The 18,640-nt window shown below is 34.9% G+C and overlaps 1 protein-coding gene across 5 annotated transcripts in view; it reads left to right on the forward strand.

The window, feature by feature from the left end:
- Nucleotides 1–18,640, forward strand: part of EPHA7 (EPH receptor A7) — a 169,030-nt gene that overhangs the window by 53,396 nt on the left and 96,994 nt on the right. For all 5 annotated transcript variants that reach the window (XM_024119351.3, XM_055087617.1, XM_055087618.1 and 2 more), the window contains exons 4-5: nt 5,877–6,032; nt 6,846–7,181. In XM_024119351.3, the coding sequence (XP_023975119.1) occupies nt 5,877–6,032; nt 6,846–7,181 (492 nt within the window). The remainder of the gene's footprint in view (nt 1–5,876; nt 6,033–6,845; nt 7,182–18,640) is intronic.

An 18,640-nucleotide genomic window follows, 5' to 3' on the forward strand; every position in this document is an offset into this window, starting at 1 on the left:
GCAACCACTAATCTACTTTCTGTCTCTATAGATTTGCCTATTCTGGATATTTCATATAAACAGAAGTATATAGTATGTGATCTTCTGTGACTGGATTCTTTCACATGGCACAATGTTTTCAGAATGTATCAGAATTTAACTTCTTTTGATTGCTGAATAGTATTCCATCGTGTGTATTCATTTATTAGTTGATGGACATTTTGGTTGTTTCTACACTTTGGGTTGTTATGAATAATTCTGTTATAAACATTTAATTATGTTCAAGTTTTTGTGTCAGTAAATGTTTTCATTTCTCCTGGGTACATACCGAGGAGTGGAATTGTTGGGTAACGTGATAACTATGTTTAAACTTTTGAGGACTTGCCAGGTTTTTTTCAAAGTGGCTGCACCATTTTACATTCCCAACAGCAGTGTATGAGAGTTCTAATTCCTCCATATTCTTACCAGACTTCTTTTATCTGTCTTTTTTTTTTAATAGTCTTCCTACTGGGTATAAGTGGTTTGTCATTGTAGTTTTGAGTTGTATTTCTCTGATGACTAATGATCTTGAGCCTCATTTTGTGTGTTTATTGGCCATTTGTATATGTCCCATATAGAAATACCTATTCAGATTCTTTGCCTATTTTTTGATTGGCTTATTCATGAATTTTAATTTTTTGATTATTTTAAAATTTCTAACTTATTATAATTCTCAATAATATCTAATCTTATCTCCCTCATCAACTTTATGGTGGACATATTTTTTATCATGAGTTCTTTACAGACTTTGATAGTCCGAGAAAAGTCCTAGAACCTCCAGGATGATGATTCTAAACACCTGGAAAGCTTTTAAAATATAGATATATCTGAACCTTAATAATGACTCAGTTATCTTTAATAGGGCCAAGACAGTAGTCTCTTTTCAAAGCATCCCTCATGTGCAGTCAGGGGGGACAGCCCACTAAGATATGGAGTTTCAGTGCCTTAATGTTCAGGATGGGTCAGTTATGTCTGAAAATAAAGATGGAGTTTAAGATTTCCAAAAAAATGTGCCCATTATGGTTGAGGGAATCTTTCTTGGCTGTAGAGAAATTCTAGAAGTATGTGGATTTTCTGGGATAACCAGTTTGTGGGAGAAGGTCCTTAGAAGTATAATCAGATAGGATATCCCCCAAGCTTACCCTTGTAGGTCATAAACCTAAAGCACCAGGGTAAGTCTGAGTATCTACACCCTTGATCAGAAAAAAAAGAGGTATACCACTTCATCCAACTGCTTAGCCTAAAGAGTGGAAATTTGTCTGCGGCTTTTGCAGTGGCCTTTAGAATTGTTCATTGAGAACACAGAGTTGTTACACCAGTACCCTGGTTGTTCCACAGACTGCCTCATGCAAGTATATACTCAAAGGCCTGGCACCCCATTGCTTAAACACTTGAAATCCATTGAAGACAGCTATGGAATATGCTAATGTTAGGAGAGTTTGAGAATCAGGATACAAGGCTTTTGTATCAACTCTCTTATGTATTTAAGTATCTTTGTGTTCAGAATTTTGTTGCTCTTAAATAATTTACTTATAAATGGGAAACCCTGTTCCACTTTGTGTGTGTGTGTGTGTGTGTGTGTTTTAAGAATTTAAATCCCACATATTATTTGAACCAATTTTGTTACATAAGACAATCAAATTATTTAAAAATAGTTGAAATTAAATATAATATTACAGTTACTTCATTGCAGTAAACAATATAGCAGATCTTGGAATATAGTATATTTTGTAATATAATTTAGTAGGTGTATTACAGTAGATAATCTTGTTACTGTCCAGTAAAAAGAAGTTTCATGTGCTTCCTAGATTTTCTTTTTCTTTGGTGCTTTTCCTTTAAACAACTGGCTAAGCAAAAACTTGCTCAGTGTATGAAATCTGACAAGATTATGGTTCTTAGCTCTAGGATAATGAACTTATGTTATTTTATTCATTAAGACCCTGAGGGCTAGAAAAAAACAGTCCAAAGAATCAGTCCCAGGCCTTTGTGGTAACACTGAAAAATACTGTTACCAAAATAATTGGTGAAATATTATTTTTACAAAAGTAAATATTGAAAACAAATTTTATACATATTCCCAGTCTTCATCAGTCCAATGAAATATTACCTTAAAACAACGTTCAGTTAAAAAAACAAAGTCATCGAAAGGCAGGAGGTTAAAATGGCATGTTTCTTATTGTAACTAATTTTACCATAGTGCATACAGTATATTAATTAAAGTTTGCTTTAAGTTCAAATGCTGTTGAACAAATTGAGAAATAAAGCAAAGGAAGAAAAAAGTTTTAAAACTGCTATTGCACGATTCCTAGAAAGTGATTCTTATGTACTTCATCATTATGTATAAAGGGAATTTCTCTTTGATTGAGGTTTCAGAAGGCATTTACCATGAAAAACTTTTTTACTAGTACCTTTTTGAAAACCAGCTGCATTTATATAGAGAGGAGAAATTGCCCTTATTTCCATGTAGGCTTTTGGGAGCAGCTGGAGGGCTCATCTAAGTCTTCCTGAAGTGGTTAAATCTCAGGTATATCACTTCACCCCAGTTTCTCTCACTGAGTATTTTACTCAAGCTATTTCATCTAGATATCTCATCTAAAATTTTAATTTTATGAGCATCTGTTACTTCCTTCCTAAACTTTTTACTATGCAATTGCTCACTACTGTCCTGAGAGATACAGGTTATGTCTTCTCGTGTTCTTGGCTTTACTCTTCACACCATAGCTCCCAAGATTTTGTACTTATTTTTAATAAATCTAAATTAATAGCTTCCTTAGATGTTAAGTGAAAACTCTCTTGTTACAACTTATTATTTTCCATATTAACTGAACTGAAACAGAATAGTACTTCAAAGAAAAAATGTTAAGACTTTTATGACCACATTTTTTCGAGATTGCTTCTCTCATTATCTATTTAATGATGGCCATACATGTACTCCATCATTTTGCAGGCATCTACAATGCCAAAATTCATGGTGAAATTGAGGAGATCTATTTAACATCTCTTCTGTAAGGTGTACTAGGATATTATTTCACGATTTTCTAAGTTAAAGTAATAGCTTTAAATTAGTCAAAGGGTATAATAAAAGGCAATAGGGGCCCATTGAAAATTCATTTTTGGGGTTGCTAAAGCTTCGAGACCCATTGAACAGATGCCAGACTTTGGCTCATTCAGCAGTCAAGGCTGGTGCAATAGCATATGGTTGAGTCTCAGCAGTCCTGTGTTCTAAATCCAGTTTTAACCTAGACAAACAGAATTATTTGAAGAACTCAGGTTAATTTTGCTTCAAATCTGTTTTCCCATCTGCTAAAATGGTAACAGAATTTAATGAAATTTGAAAGTTGAATGATAAGGGTTTTAAATTTCTCTACATTAGGTACTGTATACATTCTACAAATCATGTAAGTGGAGCAAGAAATGGACCTACTTATTTGTGGGAAAAGTGGAAGTAAGCCTTTGGTTAAAAGCCTTTATTTGCAACAGGAGGGTGAGAATTGCTAGAGATTCCACTAGGTAGTTTGCTGCCTACAGTTCTGGAAGCCTTACCTAGTGGATGTTAAATTGTGTTGCCATTCCTCCCCCATTTCCTTGCTCCCCAACTCCTCTCCCTGTAAAAAGTGAGTAAATACACATAATATCATCAAAAACTCTCAGCATACTCCTCTTCTCTCTGTCTCTCTCTCTCTTTTTCTTTGTTAATTCTCTGGGCCTTAATGTTATCAAGCTGCAGGTTGTGAGTAAAGCATTGCCTTCTCTGTGTTAGGGATGTTCTATCTGATCACTGAATTACAGATAATACATGGGGCAAGATACAGTGCATACTTAAAGAAAGGAATTTCCAGCCTGAGAAATGCATGCAAAATCCTTTATCCTACCAGTTGATCATTCTTTTATGTGGCAAGATTGTATCTTTAGAAACATTTTAAAGTGTTATTTTGTTTCATATTATTTCAAAATCGAGCTCTTTTTCTCTCTGTGTCTTAGATTTGTAGTAATTGCTACAAGAACACGTGAAGATGCATTAAACTTCGTTGCCTAATATGTTTGTGAGTGCTTCCCTCTTGTATGAATTGAGGAAGCCAACTAAAGGCAGACTGGCTTCTGAGGGCAGCAGTGGATCATAATTTACAAAGAGATGATGGTAGTTCTGTTCACAAATCTATAACTTATCTATCACAATATGACCTATCTTTGTTTCTTAGTTATCTAAAATACCTGTCTTGTTCATATAAAACAGCCTTATAGTCTTGAAGCTTAAAAGATAATTTGGAGTTCTCAATTGTACCAGATTATGTATTAAATATTCAGCATGTAGGCTTCCCTGGTGGCGCAGTGGTTGAGAGTCCGCCTGCCGATGCAGGGGACACGGGTTCGTGCCCCGGTCCGGGAGGATCCCACATGCCGCGGAGCACCTGGGCCCGTGAGCCATGGCCACTGAGCCTGTGCGTCCGGAGCCTGTGCTCCGCAACGGGAGAGGCCACAACAGTGAATGGCCCGCGTACCACAAAAAAAAAAAAAAAAAAAAAAAGATAGGATTGTTTTTCTCACCCAAGAGTGAAAATGTGATTACGCTCCTGAATAATGCTCAAGTTGAGAACATTAAACAAACTTGAATCTAATACATTAAAAGTTATAATTGAATTTATGTTAAATATTCACTTATTTTTCTTTATAGATATGATTTATTAATTTCTATTAAATTTGAAGGTCACTAAAACTTAAATAGATATTCATTTAATAAAGATGGAGGGTAAATTGTATCTATTTAATATATTCAATGTATAGTAACATCAATTAATTTAAAAATTGTTGAGATAATGAAAATTGAACTTGCTAAATTTTAGTTGAAGATAAATATGTAAAATGTCTGGGGATAGTAAATAGTTCCAGGTTACTTGATTTAATAACAAGTAGTCGCTAAGTGAGTTAGGGCAACTTCACTGGAAGGTGATAGAGATGTCTATTCATTGCTGAGAGCAGTTGCTGTGTTAGTGTGACTATCTTAACCTCTCCCAGCAGAGGAGAAACAGTTATCACCTGTTTGTAGTTGATGGCTTTCTCCTTATTTCTGGCAGAATAGGTTTCTTCTATGCATAGGATTTCATTATTTTTAGTAACAAGGAAGTTCGCTTAGTGGAAAGCAGCCTGCCTTGGAACTTAAATTGGTGAAATTATATCTTGAAGTTTTCTGAAAGTTTCAGGGTGTGAGGGGGAATACATTTCTATCATTTTCAGATGACAGTTTTTACATCACTATTATTTCTAGTCAGGCAATAAAATTAGTTTAATATTTTTCACTATGAACCAAATTCACACATAAAAACTTAATTTGTAGCTATACTAGATTAAGAAAACATAACTTTGAAGTGTGTTAATGGGAATCAACAAGCAAGTTAATTATTACTGAAATCAAAGTTCCCCTGAATTAACTATCCTGAGATTTTATCTAAATAAATTATGCTTGTGTTTAGTTTAGGGCTCTAGGCTTTGAACTGATGCCAACTACAGGTGCAAGTTTGCTGTATCATTTGGTTTTTATTATTTTGTTTTAAAATACAGTATTATACAATTGGGTTATTGATATACACTAAACAGAATTTTACCTTAAAGGGCATGTTTGTCCCTTCTTTTTTCATATAATTAGAGACTTATGGTTTATAATTAGTTTCCAGGAAACATGACAACAGATATCAAAAGAATATGTTAGAAATTTCTTATTGGAATCTAGGTTTCTATTGAGTCTGGTGATAGCAAATTTGGAAACCAAATTGCACATTTTATTCTTTGCTACATATTACTAAAATTTAAAGAAGGTCTGTTTGTTCTCATGTTTCTATTTTCACTTTGTTCTGCATTCCCAGCCTGTGGCCGCGGGTTCTACAAATCCTCCTCTCAAGATCTTCAATGCTCTCGTTGTCCAACCCACAGTTTTTCTGATAAAGAAGGCTCCCCAAGGTGTGACTGTGAGGACGGGTATTACAGGGCTCCGTCTGACCCACCATATGTGGCGTGCACAAGTAAGTTCATAACTGTAAAATAAGGATTTTCAGATCCCTTCCATTTGTTTGCAGTATTGTGACATCGAGATAGCCATGAAATTTATGAGTACATTCCACCAACCGATGAGGCTAAACAATAATATAAAAGAGATACATCTTACATCATCATCAGTGTAATTTTCATGTCTGCCAGATCAAAATGCATTTTAATCATATTTTACACATGTTTTCAGTAGGAATAATAAATAAAATGTAAAAGTTATTTGAGTCTTGCATGGCTGTGAAATGTTATTAAAAAGTAATGGTTTCTGAATTAAAATTCCATCACTAAATAGGGCAAATCTTACATCTTAGTGCTTCAATTAATGAATGTTTGAGAGACTCAAATCCAAAGCCAATTCCACACATTACTATAAATCATTCTTGAGCACATTAAGAATGACTGGATGTATTCTCTGTTATATGGTTAAAAGGCAAAGTATTTTTAAACAACTGCACAACTGTTTTTTTAGGTGCATTAACTGTTCTTTTTTAATAGCTTGGAAGAAAAATAACTAAAGACCGTGACAAAAGGACAAAGACCGTTGTTATCCTGTTTTCATTTTGACATATTAAATAGAAAATAAAGCCTTTTGCCAAGTGAATTCAAGAAGGCTTTTATTCAGTTTCTCTAGGAAAGGTAATGAAATGTTTATGTGCAAGAGAGCATTTCAAGTAGTTTTCTGTATGGTGATTGAGCCACTAGCTTAATGCCCCACGTGGATTCTTTAGTTCATTTTTGTTTGTTTTTTGTCTATTTTTGTTTATTTGCTTATTTTTGATTTCCAAAAGGGCCTCCGTCTGCCCCACAGAACCTCATTTTCAATATCAACCAAACCACAGTGAGCTTGGAATGGAGTCCACCTGCAGACAATGGGGGAAGAAACGATGTGACCTACAGGATACTGTGTAAGCGGTGCAGCTGGGAGCAGGGCGAATGCGTTCCCTGTGGGAGTAGCATTGGCTACATGCCCCAGCAGACTGGATTAGAGGATAACTACGTCACTGTCATGGACCTGCTGGCCCACGCTAATTATACTTTTGAAGTTGAAGCTGTAAATGGAGTTTCTGACTTAAGTCGATCCCAGAGGCTCTTTGCGGCTGTCAGTGTCACCACAGGTCAAGCAGGTATGTTTTTGTGTTTGTCTTGACTAAGTGAAAAATGTGACTACATAAGTGAGGTCTCTCGCTTGAATATCTCGTTAACTTGGCTCTACAGAACTTGATTATTCCAGCTTGTTGATTATTCACACCTTTAGCTTTTCTTTGCTATTTCTTCTGTTGCCTGTTAAACCATTACTAGACTCATTAACATCTCCTCCAGAGATCTGGCAGGAAAAAGAAAAGGGGATAAATTGTAAACCAATTAAGACTGCTCTAAGAGGACCAACTCTATTAAGATCTAGGGGAGGAGAGGGAAAATATTGGACAAAATAAGATGTAGGATATTTCTTGAATTTTTTATTCACCTTTTTGTGTGCTACGTGCTCATGATTAAAATTTACAGGATAATTAGGAATAATGAAGGAGTTGGCTTCAGTGTCTCACATGGTGTTAAACAGTTTTTTACCACATAAAATATTATATTTGTAATAGATGGCAAGTCTGCCTTAAAATTTGCATGAGGGAATTTTACATTCCTCACTAGATTTGTGATCATATTGATGTCTATAGTACTGGAATAAGTACTTGAGAGATCTCATGAGGCTTTCAAAATAAATGAATTAAGAAATATAATAATCATGATGATAGTGAACTGGTAGCTTAGCCTAAAAGCAGTTTTCGCTTATTTTCTTATTGGCATTTAAGATGCCCTGCTTGGTCATTCTTTGCTGTGGTAAGTAGGTATTGGAAAATATAAATTGGGAAGGAAGCTTAAAAAATTGGAGACTTTCTAAACCTTTAGAAAAATATTATTACTGGGGGAAGTTCCAGAAATTGAGGGCTTTTTCAAACTTTTGAAAATTCTTGCTGCTGAAGGATGATGCTATGTAGTCAGAGTAGCCAAGTGCTATGTCATCGTCATTAATAAAATTGGACCTGCACTGGAGTACTGAGTTGTGTAAGCATCATAATAAGCTTATAACAAGGTCTTCTTGATCCTTGGCTAGCTGTCAACAGTCAATATTATCCCAAATTCCTGGACATAGACTAATCTATTCTTCATATCTATGCCAATTTTAATAAAATGTTACCTATTTAAATTATATCTGCATAATGAAGCCTATACATATAGTCTCATGCTTACCATTTTGAGCAGATTAGTGGGTTCCTATTCTAAAGGTTTTATTTTGATGTTTATTTAAAAGGCTATTGCAAATCAGATTTCTTATGTAAAAGCTGAAGTCTGGAGGTAAAACCACACAGAAACTTTTATATCTTCAAATATTGGACAAAAGAAGCAACTCATTTAACTGATATTTGGATTGATTCATTTTATTTCCCCTTACACCATTTGCCATTCTTTTATAATGCTGTTGTTAGTAAGTGTTTTTACTTGTTTTTCTTTATATTGAAATTTGTCATCGTAACGTTATAGTGAGTGGGTTTGAAACACTTTAGGTTCATGATTATGACACTAGAGCTATCTTTGGAACCATTAATAAAAACTCTTAGGTCTGCTGGGCTAGAATAACTGCTTTATTCTTGCTGATAATAAGTAAAAGAAGGGATATTTTTATTTATTTTTTAATACAACCTAAAGATACTGAACTGATACCACAAATAGAGTTTGCCAGGTAGGCCACTTTGGGGATCTGTTTCCGTGATCTTTAAATGTCCATTGTTTAATTTTTCAGGTTAATACTACACAGCGTAAATAGGTCATAGATATTCCATAAGTTCCTGAATCAACTACCTTATAGTAGTTACGTAAAATGGCTTTGTCCCTTGATTCTCTTCCGGTTAAGAGCAAACTAGGTTTGTTTGGTTTTGGGGGGGAGGTAATTTAAATGTACAAAAATTAGATTGCTATGATTACACAACTATGTAAATATACCAAAAATTATTGAATTGTGTGCTTAAAATGAGTAAATTTTATGGTGTGAAAATGATACCTCAGTAAAGCTATTAACATTTTTAATAGAATAAATATAATAAAGTTAAAAAGCAAACTAGGTTTGTACTTTTATATTAAAATATTAATTCACAATTGCCTGGTCCCAACTACATCTCAAATACTAAAAACCCATGAATTTACACTCTTAGCTTTTTCTGCTTTCAAAAAGAAAGGCATTAATAAGACATCAAGCTGTGGTAATTTTTAAAGTTTTAATTCATTTTTTAACAGAGGAAATTTAGAATATGTTAGTGACTATTGTTCAGTTAAATTTATACCCATTCCCCCCACCCCATCGTCAATATTTTTGCTTTTTCTAAGGGGGCAATTATTTGAAACTTTGTCCATGTTTATGACTATCCATGGAAACCTGCAGTGATCCTTAAAATTCTCATTCTGAGGCTTCCCTGGTGGCGCAGTGGTTGAGAGTCTGCCTGCCAATGCAGGGGACACGGGTTCGACCCCTGGTCTGGGAAGATCCCACATGCCACGGAGCAACTGGGCCCGCGAGCCACAACTGCTGAGCCTGCGCGTTTGGAGCCTGTGCTCCGCAACAAGAGAGATCATGATAGTGAGAGACCCGCGCACTGCGATGAAGAGTGGCCCCCACTTGCCGCAACTGGAGAAAGCCCTCGCACAGAAACGAAGACCCAACACAGCCAAAAATAAATAAATAATAAATAAATAATTTTTTTAAAAAAATGAATATCTGCTTTAAAAAAAAAAATTCTCATTCTGTGTTAATCAAAGACCATCACCTCCCACCTAGTTTATGCTGTAGTCACTTCAATAATGAATTTATGGATCTCTGGTCAGTTATCAGTTATCGCTTATCAGCAATCCACTGTTGCCTAGTACAAAAAGAATCTGCATGTGTCTGGGCAAGAAGAGAGAGTAAGGATGGAAAATCATCAGGTAGTGTGTGAAAGGTAGTGTGTAGTTCCTTTGTAGTTCCTTTTCTATTAAGTTTGGAGTCTGGAGCTCAGGACCCCCCATACCAGAGTTTGTGGAAATGGAAGTACATTGAAGACCCCCTTGTCCTTTCCTCAGGGTAGGAGTAGGGTTATTGGTGTTTAAGGACCTGTACCCCAACCCCTGTTGCCACTTATGAGGTATGTGCTGTTGGGTGGACTGCTAAAGTTCTACATGCGTAAGACGGATATAAGATGGTATCTATCTTCCTGCATTATCCTGTTAAATGAGATATTGGAGAAAACTTTAAAACTCTTTATTGTCATAAAAATGTTATTGCAGTGAGTAGCATAATGAATGCTGATTAATCCTCTTTTTATGTAACTCTTTATGAACCTGTCAAGGCAAAACACACTAAAATCTTTACCTATAGCCATGTGTCCAGGGTGGGGTGTATAATCGAGGTCCAGGATTGGCAATTATGTGTTATAACATTGCAGGAGGGAGAAATTAATTTTTTTTATCTAGTCACAAGTTATCTTAAGACTGAGGTTCTTATTTAAACCAATAATTAGCTTTAAGATGAGATGTTTATAGAAAAGCCTAATACATGATATTCATATTTAGATAGTTTTTGTATTTTCTTATCGGGAACATATTACCTACACAAGCTGGCTGGAATGTATTCTTTTTGTTGTTGTTTTGTTAGGAATGATATTGACCTATTAAGGGTGAAGTCACACAGACCAAACTTAGGTACATTGGAGATACTAAATATATATATATATATATATATATATATATATATATGTGTGTGTATATGTAAGATGGAAAGCACATGCATTTGATTTATGGCATTATGATCCTCATTCTTCCTTACAGTGGAAGTCTCCGGATAATTACACAAGTGTTCTGAAGAGGTAACTATTTAAATGCTACTTTTCAAAACATTAACCCAGCCAACTGTACTGAGTAGTATGTGTTAAGCACTGTGCAGGATGCTGAAGATAGGAAGGCAAAGAAAGGTCCTATCCTTAGGAGGAGCTGTTACTAAAGCAGATATATATTAATTTATACAACTAATGATAGGACACTTGAATATAATTTGATGCATGCTATAGAACAAAATTAGGAACAAAATACAGAACCCCAAAGAAGGAATGATTCATTCTATCTGTGGAAAAAAGGGGAGTCCTCACAGAAAAGATGCCAATCAATCTAGAACTTTAGAATAGATATGGTTTTGCCGGAAGGAGGACAAGTAAGTCATATTCTAGGCCCTCAGGCGGACCTGTCCCATGAAAACATAATCATTGCCACCACATTCCTTCCACAGATCAAGTGCATTAACACACCAAAATGGGCTGCAGAAAAGTTAGTTAAAACAGGTCACCCTAAAATTACTGTCTCTGTCTGTAATACCTTCGTTCACTGTGGGATCATTTAGACAATTAGATAGTTTTTAACTTTTTTAGAAAACATAATATAAAATTATAATATGTGGTCTTTCCCACAAACAGACTTAAGAGACTTAGTCATTATTCTTCAGGTCAGTAATCATGTTATGTTTTTGTCTTTACCAGCTAACACAGTTCTTTCTCTGTTCCTAATGTCGTGTACTTAATTCCAGTAAGGAAACTAGTCACACACAAGAAAAGTTAAATGATTTTACGGGAGTGAAAACATTCAGACATGAATGGAAAAGGCATAGGATTTGATATTTGATGACATGATAACTTCATGTTAGACAAGTTATTTCACCTCTTTAACTTGAATTTTCTCCTGAAATGGGATCATGTTACTTGACTCCTCATATTATTAAAAAAAAAACGAAGCTTTTAGTTTAATACCTGTTATATTTGTTAGAATAAAAACAAAGTGTTTTTGTTTTTGTAAGTGTATTATTGTACTGCAACAATGATAATAATAGAAGTAATGATAAGGGTTACAAGTGATTGAACACAATACATTTTTGGTACTTTTTAAATGTACCAGGTACACGGAAAGTGTGTCAGGTTGAGTCACTTAGTGTCTGTGGACTCATGTAGTCCTCCTAAATAACGGAGAGGTCTGGGACAGAAGACCTCTAAGAGCCCATCTTATGTCCATAATTGAATGGACAATCATAATACAGTACAAACTATACATTACACAGTGCAGGGTTGACTGCAAATTATTGATAGCTGAGTATTATGTGTACAGATACTATCATTTTTAATGGGATCCATGACTTACAATGCTGTAGAAAGCACTGGGAAGGAATTAAGGATGAAAACTGGAACCTCTTGAAAGGGGATATAATTTCCCAAATTGGGCTCCCTAGAAAGCAGACACTTTGATGCAGATTCCTTGCAGGAGTTGTGTTAGGGCATGTACTTGGGATCAGCTCCATCTGAAGAGAAAGGAAAGGAGCAGGACTGAGCAGCAGGGAAATTGAGCCATAATGTAGTCTCATTGGGATTCTCTGCCAACTCCATGGCAAGCTCTCCACCCGTAAGGGACCTTCAGATTGTCCCAATTTGAAGAGATAGTGGCAGGCTTTTATACCCCTTTGTCGTACAGACACTGGCTGCAGACTCCTCTAGCAGGCTCCTCCAGGAAGGTGTCATTTTTCAAACAAGGAAATTCTAAAGGGCGGCAGGGAACTGAGGTTTGCTTTTGCGCAGCTATCTCAGCAACTAGCAAATATGTTCTTCATTCCTTCACCAAGGGTAATGGGGACTGTCCATCATAACATCCATTACATAGAGTTAAATCATGCCAGAGGATACAAGGGGCAAAGTTCAGAGTGTGTTTAGAGAATAAGTGGTAACAACTGGATGAATAAAGATTTGTGGGAAGAACTAATGGGAAAGTTTATTTTTAGGAAAGAAGACCTTTCTAATGGGGGGAGGAGATAGTGGGAACTGGATGTTTTTGAACAGAAAAGTTACGTAACTGACCCTCGTTTACATCTTAAACTTTTGTGTATCTTCCACAGAACATTTGATGTATTCCATTATAGCAGTTTGTTTTAAAAAAAATTCTCCTGCTTAGCCTTGATTCCTCTGGAAAACAGATATATAGAAAACATTTTCTGAAAACATGAGAAAGTATCAGCAAAGTTGCCATTTTGAGGCAAAATTTCTTAATTTCTCTACAAAGATATCATATAGAATCTCTCTCAAAAAGAACTATTTTCTTTTTCTCATCATCAATTTTGTTGTATATGGGTGAATGGTTTATATAGCACTTATATACATACTATATCATTAAAATTTGAAGTAAATTTATAAAGTTGGTAAAACAAGTATTAATACCATTTACAGGTAAAAAGTTGAAGCTTAGACTTACCAGTGTCAGATGGTAAATTATAAAGTGGCCACCCAGATTATTGTAATCAAGTATACCCCTTACCTCAGAATGATTATGCTCTGTAATCTTATCATGGACTGCTATCTTAAAGAATTTAGCTCTATAGTCCTTTACATGGGAATTTGCAGATTGATTTAATGGTCTGGTCATAAATTACTCTTCAATGAAAAGGGGACCTCCTAAGAAGTTTTGTTTCCCAAGAATATTAATAGCACATATAATCTCTGAGAGGGAGCATTGGTAACTATAGTATTTGCCCCCTGGCTATGATTTTATTGCCCTTCTTTAAGAAACTTCAGAAACATCCCTTCATATCTTAATGGACTAATTTCCCTTATGTTTTCAAATCATATTTGAAATCATATTTCAGATCTTATTTCTCTGTCAAAATTAAGATTGGCTTCAGTATTCCCTTTACTTAGATTTGTGATATTTACATAATGGTCCAAATGAAATATAATCATAGAGTTATATAATATAACATTATACATAAGCAAAATTCTACAAAAAAGAAACAATACCAAAGTCATTTCCTGTATTTGTCTGAAATATCTTCACTCACATTTATTAATGTGACTCAACTGTGATGATTTTTCTCATAAGTTAACTCAGATCATCTCTTTTCAATGATTTTAAATAGTAGGCCATCAAATTATGTGTCCTTTAAGGAAAACCAATTAATTCCATTTAAGTTTATATATTTTGAGATTTCTTAATTTTTTAAGGGAACGTAATGTTAAGAAAATAATATTTTCTTATTTGAGAGCATTTACTGAGTAATATTAAAAGCAGCTATTGCCATAAGGTGAAACAAGATATAAATGCAAAAAAACCCCAACAATGACCAAAAATGTGTGGAAATAGTGTCAATGTTATTAAAACATGCATACATACATACACACACTTATGCAGTCTGAAGTAGAAAAATCAACTGAATGTGACTCCTTTAACAGTAAACCATTCAAAAATGCATTTCTGTTTCTAGTTATTTTATAAATCTGATGTATCTGAATGGCATAGCAGAATTCAGTCATGCTAATTTACACCAGAGGGCATGACATTTTAGAAATTTATGTGCTTTGCTTTGCAAGTAGGAGCTTTAGACTATGTTAGTGAAATTTAATTCTTTATAAAGTATTTTTGTGACACCACTAATTTAAAAATATACATGTAGATCAATTTAAAGTTTTTCTTCAGTGATCAATAATTAAAATATATATATAAAAGATTTTTTTGGATACTATTTTAATAAAATTTTCATTATAGGAAATGCAACCATGTGGTATAAGTACTGATAACAAGTATTAGTGACTACTTGTTGACTATTTAGTATGTGCTGATCACCTTACATGTAAAGACCCATATGCCTATACAGTATCTTCACATCCCAAATTCACATTGAAAATTTGGGAGAAAATTATGTCTTTTTGTGATCTGATCTTACAGTAAGTATCTCATGCATTTTCTTATAATATTTTTCACATATTATGTGTGAAATGTTTGTCTTCCCTGTTAGAATTCACAGTGTAAAGAAACAGTGGCATCTTTGGTCTTATTCTCTAGCCTCTGTAACATATTGGGCCCAGGGTACATGCTTAGTAAACTTGTTGAATTAAATTCATAAATTCATTGTTTATTGTCATGTAAAGAGACTTTCTAAGATTATCAAGATTAATACATAAAGGATTAGTTAAATTCAAATGCATTATAATTTTATTTAAATTATGCAATGAATATATAAGATAATGATTTGAAGTATAAAAATTTTGTGATTTGTTTTTATTTATATAAATTTTATTTATTTATTTGGCTGCATTGGGTCTTCATTTGTGCGCGAGGGCTTTCTCTAGTTGCGGCGAGTGGGGGCCACTCTTCATCGCGGTGCGCGGGCCTCTCACTATTGCGGCCTCTCTTGTTGCGGAGCACAGGCTCCAGATGCGCAGGCTCAGTAGTTGTGGCTCACGGGCCCAGTTGCTCCGTGGCATGTGGGATCTTCCCGGACCAGGGCTCGAACCCGTGTCCCCTGCATTGGCAGGCAGATTCTCAACCACTGCACCACCAGGGAAGCCCTGTGATTTGTTCTTAAAGCTATAGATATACTTAAAATCTTAAACTGAGTTTTTATCCATAACTTGGTATTTAAGTAGAGATTTAGAACAAAAGCTTAGAATAATTTTATTATGAAATATTAAGATACAAGTCACATTTAATTTTGAAAACTTTTATAATTCTTCATATTTTGAAAACCTGCAGAAGGTCGAATTAATTTTTTTCTTTTTGGACTACTATTTTAAGCACATGACACCAGCTTTTTATAGCTTATTTTAATAGTTTTTTCCTTTGTGTAGCTTTGTAACTGCTTAAGACTATAGCACATAGCTGTTCTATGATTTTTCTTGATTAAAATATATGTAAGGAAATTCCTGTAAGCACCTGTGTTCTCACCCCACACCTTCATCTTCATCCCTCCTTCCTGTTCTCCAGTCTCAGTATCTTTGTAAGTTGTCATATCCACCCTTTTCTGATTTTATAAATATTTGTAGTGAACTATCTATGCTTATGTTGTCAGGGTGACAAGTTGATCTGCATACTATTGAATGGAAAGATTCTGTTAACGTTTGAAAGAAATCTAGTATGTTTTAAGAGTCTCTTGTGTTTTCATTTCAATATATCTTAATCTTTTCTTAAATTCTTTGATCTCAAAATTGCCATTTTGTGGGTAATGATATTTAAATGGGAAGAAAGAGTTGATTTATGCAATAACTCAGTTATAATACTGCTGTGGACTGAACTGTGTCTTTCCCCAAATTTGTATGTTGAAGCTTTAAGCTCAGTGTGACTGTATTTGAAGATAGGGACTAAAAGGATGTAGTTAAGGTTAAATGAGGTCATAAGGTTGGGGCCCTGATCCTACAGGATTAGTGTCCTTACAGTAAAAGACACCAGAGAACTGGCTCTCTCTCCATGCACATGCAGTGAGGAGAGGTCAGTGAGTACATAGCCAGAAGGTGGCCATCTACAAGCCACAAAGAGAGGCCTCATCAGAACCTGAACCCTACTGGACCTTGATCTGGGACTTCCAGCTTCCAGAACTGTGAGAAAACTAATTTGTTTTTTTTTAAATACCAAACCTATGGTATCTTATTATAGAAGCCTGAGTAGAATAATACAAATACTCATCCCTGAGATAGTTTAGTTCCATCCTATTATTTTGAAGGAAAGTATTTATTTTCCATATGCATGAGGACAGCTAAGGCATGAACACGTTTTATTGAATAGGTCAAGGAGTGGGAGTTGTAAGGCATTTTATGCATTTCTGTGATTTTGCCCCATCAAAAAGTACTAAATGTATTTAGTGCAATGCATTAGTAAGTGCCAGAAAGACCAATAGTAATATTTTGCTTTTGACATTAAAAACATTGTTTTTTAAACCAGAGCCAATTCATTATCTCATAAATTGTAGAAGGTGCTACACTGATGGTAGCAGAACACTCAATACAAAATAAGTTATGAGTTTTGTCCCTGAATATTCAAGCTTGAGCAAGTTTGTCATATTCTTGGCAATTTTAAACTAGCAATTTCTACATGATTAAGAAGTGACTGCAGTTTCAGGATTTTCTAGGGAAAAAAATTTTATAACTATGTTTTGGATATTTAAACTTGTAACTTGTTAAATTTAAGCTTCCTCTAAACAGACTCTTAAAAAAATATGACTGCCCATTAGGATCATTATCCTGGAATAGTCCATAATGATGGAATTATGTAAAGTAATTATTATTATATATGCATTGTCCTTAGTAGGAGATCCTTCATTTTGCTACTGTCAGTTTGTAGAGATTATAGATAATTGAAAATATAGCCACTAGAATATTATTTATAAAGAAATAGCTACTTTACTTTTAAAGTCAAGAAGTTTGTTCAAGTGAGAGGTAGAAAATCTGTTTTAACTGAAATGTGACTAACCAGACCACCTGCTCTTTACTTTTAGGGAGAAAAAGATACAAAAAACAAGTTAACAGTAGGGACTGATGTAAAATATGCAAAATTTTTTCAGGTTACAGTCCTGGGTCAATATATATTGAATCCATTCTCTTTTTCTGGAGGTTTTACACAATCATAAATAATAAAACAGCAAAATGTATGTAGTATAGTAAGATTACTCTGCTAAGAATACAAACTAACACGTTTTGTGAAAGATTTTCAATATGAATTGAATCAAGAAGTGATTTTTGGTTGATCCTTAGTTGACCAGAACTGGTTACCTGATTTACTTGGTGGTGTTCCACAATACAAAAAGGTTTTGATCTGTGAGTTATTTGCTTAGTTCTTATAGAGCAAACTGTCATAACCACTGTCCCAAAGGAATAGCATTATGAAGACAGGCACAGTTTCAGAAAAACTTCATTTAAGAGCAAGAAATCAATAAGCTGCATTTCGGAGAATGAAAAGTCAGTGGATGGTAATTTCATACATTATTCATGTATAGACGAGTATATATAATGTGAATTGGTAGTGGTGATGATGATGATGATGATATTGATGATAAACATTCAGTGAAACTAATATAATGTTGTATGTCAATTATACCTCAATTAAAAAAAAACGGATTTGAAGTACATATTTAGGTTCCACACAGTCCCATCTCCTACACTGTGCTACACCCAACTATACACATCATTTTAAGCCCTGTATGAGCTGAGGGACATAGCTTTGAGACAGGTAGGAGATAGTTTTTAAATTGACAAGCATTTAGTTGTTCTGTTTTCAGTACCAGTGTTAAGAGAGAGTAAATGTTGATTATTTTATTCCTTGCTTCGCTGGTGATGAATTGAAGCAAATTTGATTCAGACAAGCAACCTGGTGGAATGATGCAGAACCATCCACAAAAACATCTGTACTAATCAACCAATGCATTAAATTAGAGCTACAAGGAAAAGACATTGATCCAAGAGAATCATTAACAGTTTTTTTTTTTTTTTTGGTGTGTTTTTTTTTTTTGCGGTACGCGGGCCTCTCACTGTTGTGGCCTCTCCCGTTGCGGAGCACAGGCTCCGGACGCGCAGGCTCAGCGGCCATGGCTCACGGGCCCAGCCGCTCCGCGGCATGTGGGATCTTCCCGGGCCGGGGCCGGAACCCCACAGGCAGGCGGACTCTCAACCACTGTGCAACCAGGGAAACCCTCTTTAACAGTTTTAATCAACCGGTCTAAGTTATAGGGTAAAGGAGAGAACACTATCAAGATCTTGCTTTTCACATCTGTCAA

Source organism: Physeter macrocephalus, chromosome 10 (genome assembly GCF_002837175.3).
Source record: "Physeter macrocephalus isolate SW-GA chromosome 10, ASM283717v5, whole genome shotgun sequence".
NCBI lineage: Eukaryota > Metazoa > Chordata > Mammalia > Artiodactyla > Physeteridae > Physeter > Physeter macrocephalus.